Source organism: Vipera ursinii, assembly GCF_947247035.1.
Source record: "Vipera ursinii genome assembly, chromosome: 2".
In the NCBI taxonomy this organism is placed as follows: domain Eukaryota; kingdom Metazoa; phylum Chordata; class Lepidosauria; order Squamata; family Viperidae; genus Vipera; species Vipera ursinii.
The window spans coordinates 233,233,357-233,239,356 of record NC_139513.1 but is presented as its reverse complement, the minus strand read 5'-3'; the positions used below and the strand labels follow the sequence as shown (position 1 = coordinate 233,239,356).

The window sequence follows — 6,000 nt, the reverse complement described above, 5'->3', positions numbered from 1 at the left end:
ATTTATATATATAGAAGTTGATAGACCCATTCATCAGACTGCCTTGGGCTCCTTATGGGAGGATTAACACTACAGAAATAAAATCATTACCACAGCATGAGAAGAATGAGAGAAAAACTTAACAGCTGCACTTTTATATGTTCCTGCATTTGGATTAAGAATGTGGGCATTGTCACACATATTCCAGGCATTAGGTTGGATACAAAAGCACTAAAGACTATCTATTGTTTAATACTTTATATACTCTTCAGGTTATATAGACTTATTTTTATATCAAACAAAAGCCAACTTGAATTCTTTTTCAGAACTCAAAACATGGCACGTAATGGAATTAAAATACCAAATAAAAGGAAGAAGATGTCACTGGCATTCAGTTAATCTTTTCTAAACTTAAAAGGTACATTAACTGATCTTGTGATCGTCAAAGAATTGTTACTTTGTACTCAACGCTACTGAATGCATGTCTGATATCTTTGGCATTAAAGGGGATTAATTAGCAATATCCAAACAAGTCAACAGAGGTCTCTTTCTTTTTACATGGGAGAGCTGTGATGGAAGTGGATGCACATTTAACAGAAATGTTTGAATGTGAAATTGACATACACAAAAGCCAAATATTTCTTCTGGATGTGGATTGTTCTTATTTGTACTTCATGGGTTTGTTACTAATACAGCACATGCTATCCACAGCCGTTATGGAGTTATGTAGTGTTCTACATTTGACAAAACAATCACATTAATATAGTTTAAATCACAAAGCAATTGCTCCCTTTGTAGTGTTTTACTTTCTGAATTCCCTTAGTCAGCCCATCTTCCACAATGGCGTAACAAAATGACTTGCTTTTCCTTCATTATCCTTTGCAAAAGCCTGTGAAATAGAGCACAACTTCTTTCAAAGAATCATTCCGATCCTTTCTTGAATACATCAAAAGGTCTACAGTAAGAGCCATTGCTGTAGCTCAGTAAGAGGCCATGCAGGCTCCAGATGTCTGCAGAGCTGAATCCAGGACTGCCAGCAGTTTAATTCAGCTTATTAAAATTTAGAAACATTAGTTTGGTTTGAAAGGCAAAAAGGGGGTAAATAGGGTTACTCTGACTGGATACATGCATGAGTAAGAGTGTGTCTCCCCTCTTAGCTAACAAGGGCATGGCTGCAGATTTTTAACTCATTAGTACATCCACTGACATTTGAAAACAGCGCATGTATACACACAGAGATATGTCTCAAGCAAAAAACAACTATCACAATGTTTACATAATCAGTTTATTTACAAAATATGTTTTACAAAGAAGGGAGTGATACAAATTCAGATTATTGAGGTTGTACCATTGCTTTGAATGAAACGTAGTCAGCGTTGGGCACAGGAGAGCAGTACAATAACAAATCACAGTAATACTTTAATTAAGCAAAACACATTAAGTTCAATTTAAATTAGCATATAATATTCTCTTGACTGAAGGGTTTAGCTCTTTGTATATTTCTTTTTCTCTTTTTGGCCTTGGATCCACATGCATAATTGTATTTTACTATGAGGGAGATGAAGGACTTGTTCTTCCTGGTTAATGTCACCTTCTAGAAAAAGACGTACTCTGCACAAAAAGTTTTTCAGCTGATTGTTTTAGCAGCAACATAATCCTCTCTTTGATGTCCAGAATCAAAGAAATTCTAATACCACCAGCATTTGGTAACAAATACAGTTAAAGCCTCTGCCTTTCCTGTAAGGGAAACAGTGGTAAGACGTATTATTCTATCACAGCGAAGCAATGCTTTTTTTAAAAAAAAATGCAGGCAAAGAGTAATAAATGGGATGGCTATTCTTTACAACCCCACTTCTTCAGATGGCATCTCTGCCACTCTAATTTTTCTTGAATGCAGACAGTGGGAAAGAATTGCAGCATTGGTAATTTGATGTTCTCTGACTATCAGGTTTCCTGTCAGCTTCTGTGCAATTTGAGAAGGCAGGAGGCTGTGGTGTTCCATAACAGAAGGGAAAAAATCACACCAGAATGGTGTAAGGAACGTCTAACTATGCAATTATCACAGTTGTTTTCTTCAAATATATATATCCTAGACACAACAACAAGAAAGTTCATAGCTATTCTTTCTGAAAACATTGGGAGAATAAAGCATTCAAGAGATTACTCATTGTGTTTGTTGCTTGAGTTAAGAATTCCTTTACGCAATCTACAAATACTTAATCATTGTGTATTCTGCAGGATTGTGGCTGGGTAGCCCACATAAAGATTTGTGCTTCCCATCAAAATATCAGTCTCTGCTAGCTTTGAAATAAACATTAGTTTTCACCGGCATCTGTGTATTCAAAAAATATTTTTTTGGGTGTGTGTGTGTGTTTTGCTTTGGTTTTTGCTTTAGGGCTCGACTCCTGTTCCTGCTGAACTGAGCCAGTATATAAAATCAGAACTGATATCAGCTCAGTAGGCACCGGAGGACGGGTCCATCAACAGCCAGGAACAGCAACTGCTGCATGGGGCAGCTCCCATACCAACAAAAAGAAAAGAGCATTTATTAGAAACAATAGCAATTTGTCCAGTTGATTAAACTTGCAACCTGAATGCTTAAATGCTAAGTTTGTTTTAAAGGCAAATATGTAAAATGCTACAGGATGGGCTGATACACTATGTTAGTATCTAGGTGCTAAGCAAACAAAGTATAACAAACTTTTTTTAAAGCAGCTGGTTACTTCTCTACTGTAACTAAAACCTGGATTTCCCCCACCCCCATAAGGTTTTTTTTTTATTCTTGGTAGAAAGAAGCACACAGGGATTGGGTAGCATCTTCATTGTTTATAATCTGCATCTGTGAAAATACTTGCTATGATACAATCGCTGCAGGATCAATCAGGTCTCGGAAATTTTAGGCAAGTCTTGGATCTCAACTTCTCTTCAGGTGCAGAACTTAGCCACTGTGAACAAAGAGGAAATCAATCACTGTTCACCAATCAGCTAAGCTCTGCACCTCACTAGAGAGGTCTCCATCGGAATATAGTTAAAAAGTAGTTGATGTTCTTCAATAGCTTCTCTGTGTATCTTAAGAGGAGGGTAGCAGGTTCCAAGAAGCTGAATGAGACCATCATGAATTAAGCCACAGAAGGTAATGTCATAGTTATGTGGTAATCCCTGGCAATGTGATTTTAATCTTAAATCACAAATCAGCATGCCAGGAACCCAAACAACCAAAACAGGAATGGAATCTGTACAAACTGTCAGCTGTAATAAGAACTTTATCCGAGAACTGGAGATTTGAAAACAACTTTCACATTTATTTCATTCACATGTTAGAATACAGTAGTGTTGCAGATCAGCTCTAGAAACAATTAGAATGGTGTACAAGTAAATTAACTATCTTTAATGAAGATCGTGAAATTATTCTAGAGTAATATGATGGCTCACTTAAGCACACAATGAACCATTTAAAACAGCGGTCCCCAATCTCTGCAACTTGGCCTGGCGGGGGGGAGAGGGAAACTGGGCCATGCAAGGGGTGGTCTGGGGGCATGCACACACCTCAACTTGTGCGAGTGGTGGACTGGCACACATGCATGCAAGCGCAGCTTGACTTAAGCAAGTTGAGCTGCACACGTGCGGGTACACCGGCCCACTTGCGCAAGTTGAGCTGCACACGCTTGTGTGCCGGTCTGCTGCTCACACAGCCCAGTTGCAAATAGGCCATAGCCTGGTAGTGGGCCCTGGCCCAGGGGTTGGGGACCCCTGATTTAAAACATACTCCTATCCCTTTAAAGAACAACAACCAAAAAAAGCTTCCAAAGTATTAAACTGCAAGATGTTATGTCAGTTCCTTTCATTCTACAGTATGTGGAATAAGAAGCTTAAGAGTTACAGATTTACAAGACAGGTCACAGAATTGATGCCACATGTCTCCTAAAGAAGATTTATGGAAGCAATTTCATAATCCTGGAAGTTCCATTTTACATATATTAAACTTTCATACCTGAGAGATCCCCAATTTGCACCTACAGAATGCAGGTCTGGAGGGGATGCTTCAAGTACTCCAATTAATTACTCCATATCTGCATTATAAAATTACATTCCAAAACGCCTAAATGGATGAGGGAAGTATTTTATAACTAAATTTGCCTTACAACTACCGAAGTTATTCATTATATCTGTTAAGCATTTGGAACTAGTTTTCGATGTACAAAGCATGATATTTAATCAAAGCTAAGTCATTTGTGGTTGTTAAGTTTTTTTTCTAAGATGTTCATACCCCCTTAAAGCTGGCATTAGAACCATTAAACTTCATGTTTTATGAAATTAAAAAGGATGGAGTAAAAAGTTGGCATACTGCAAAATTCAAAAATGTCTATGTATGTATTTCAGAAGATTTTGTAGTAGACTGTGCTCTCTAGCAAAGACTGAGGAAAGAACTAAACGTTTTTATAAATCAACCTAGTCCATACAGAAGCTTTTCATATACTTACATAAGTTCCATATGAACTGTTGTTGCAACCTCTTGCAAATAACAGATACATAGGTAGTTGGAATTATCTTTTTTCTTGAAAAGATTGGTCAATTCAGGAAAAAAAAGTAAGCATTTGCTCACTGATAAAACAAGGATAATTTAAGGAATTTTTTTCTTCAATACTGTAAGAATTACATCAAAAGTCTTGTTAACTATTCAAGGTTATACCACTATTTTAAATGGTTTGATACAATAATTTGATAAAAAAATAACCTTTTCATTCATTTATAAACCTTTGTGGTACAGCTGCTGTCCTTTGAAAGTGCCCATTAACTGGGGGGAGGAGGGGAAATCACCTTGTCAGATAACATTTCTGCCACTACTTTAGCTGTGGATGCATCCATCTGGTCACGAATTGTAGCAAAAGTTTTATAAGCAATTTCTTGTTGTTTTGCATCCTCATTCAACATTAATTCTCCATAGAGGTAGACACCCATTGCCTGTAAGAGGAAGAAAGTCATCCTACAGCATATATAATTTTGTGATGTTTTCAAATAATGTAAGACCGTTATAATTTTTTTCTATTAAAATTACCTGTAAGAATTTAGCGTAATGCAACCAGTCATTTCTTCTTAAACCCAAGCAAAACTGAAATGTAATTATCTCTAAGAAAAACCCAAGTGAACAAGCTTGAACAATGGGAATTTACTTTCACCTTGACTATGACCTAAATGTTTTAGGAGCATCCATTTATTTTGCATGTCAAAGTTCCAAACTATTCCAAAGTATCATGGCATTTCAGAAGTATAACTGCATAGTAAGGCAACAGGATATTCAATAATATTTCATGAAAATCCCCATATATCATTTATCGATGAAATCTTAATTGATGGAATAATTCCTTGAAAATGTTTTAGAGACACAACATTTATTAAAAGGCATAACCTAATATTGCAGGGAGCAAATGCAACGTATCAGATAGACATGAAACAAAAATTAATTGACCTCAATGCAAGAGACAATTTCATCCTGGTGAAAGCAATGGGAATTTAAGTCAATTATGACCAGTTAATTTTACAGTTTTGGCAAGATTTAATTGTGATAGCGTTCAACTAATTTAGGGCTCCACAGAATAATGGGTGGACTTTTTTCATCCATACTGAATAGAGATGATTCTGATATCTGAACCACTGAGAAAACCTCACACATTTTAAAGAAAGACAACTTCCAAAGTTGAAGAACAACAAATTAGACAATAGAAGAAATACACAAATTTTGTTCACTCTTCTCAGTGGTACTGTTACCATTTGTAACCAAAGTACTTGGGGGGGGAGGGTGTCTACATATCTTCCTCAGTGCCGGTGGTGATAGGAAGAAAAATCCTAATCATCTCCCACACACAAGTGTAGACTCACCTTTTTCCTCCCTCCCCATAACTGATTTTAAAAACTACACAAGGGCCACAAGTTCTACATTGTTTTGACCTGGATCCTAAGAAAATGAAGAATTGGAGAAAAGAAAGTAAAATATCGAAACATAGACTAAAACAGTTTTGGAGA

The 6,000-nt window shown here is 36.6% G+C and overlaps 1 protein-coding gene across 1 annotated transcript in view; it reads right to left on the bottom strand.

Moving 5' to 3' along the window:
* Positions 1-1,255: 1,255 nt before the first annotated feature.
* AOPEP (aminopeptidase O (putative)) overlaps positions 1,256-6,000 on the bottom strand; it is a 203,648-nt gene continuing 198,903 nt past the window's right edge. Inside the window, exons 16-18 of the mRNA XM_083351985.1 lie at positions 4,798-4,941; positions 4,461-4,489; positions 1,256-1,716 (exon numbers count right to left, since the gene is read on the bottom strand). Of these exons, the coding sequence (XP_083208111.1) occupies positions 1,656-1,716; positions 4,461-4,489; positions 4,798-4,941 (234 nt within the window). The 3' untranslated portion in view covers positions 1,256-1,655. The remainder of the gene's footprint in view (positions 1,717-4,460; positions 4,490-4,797; positions 4,942-6,000) is intronic.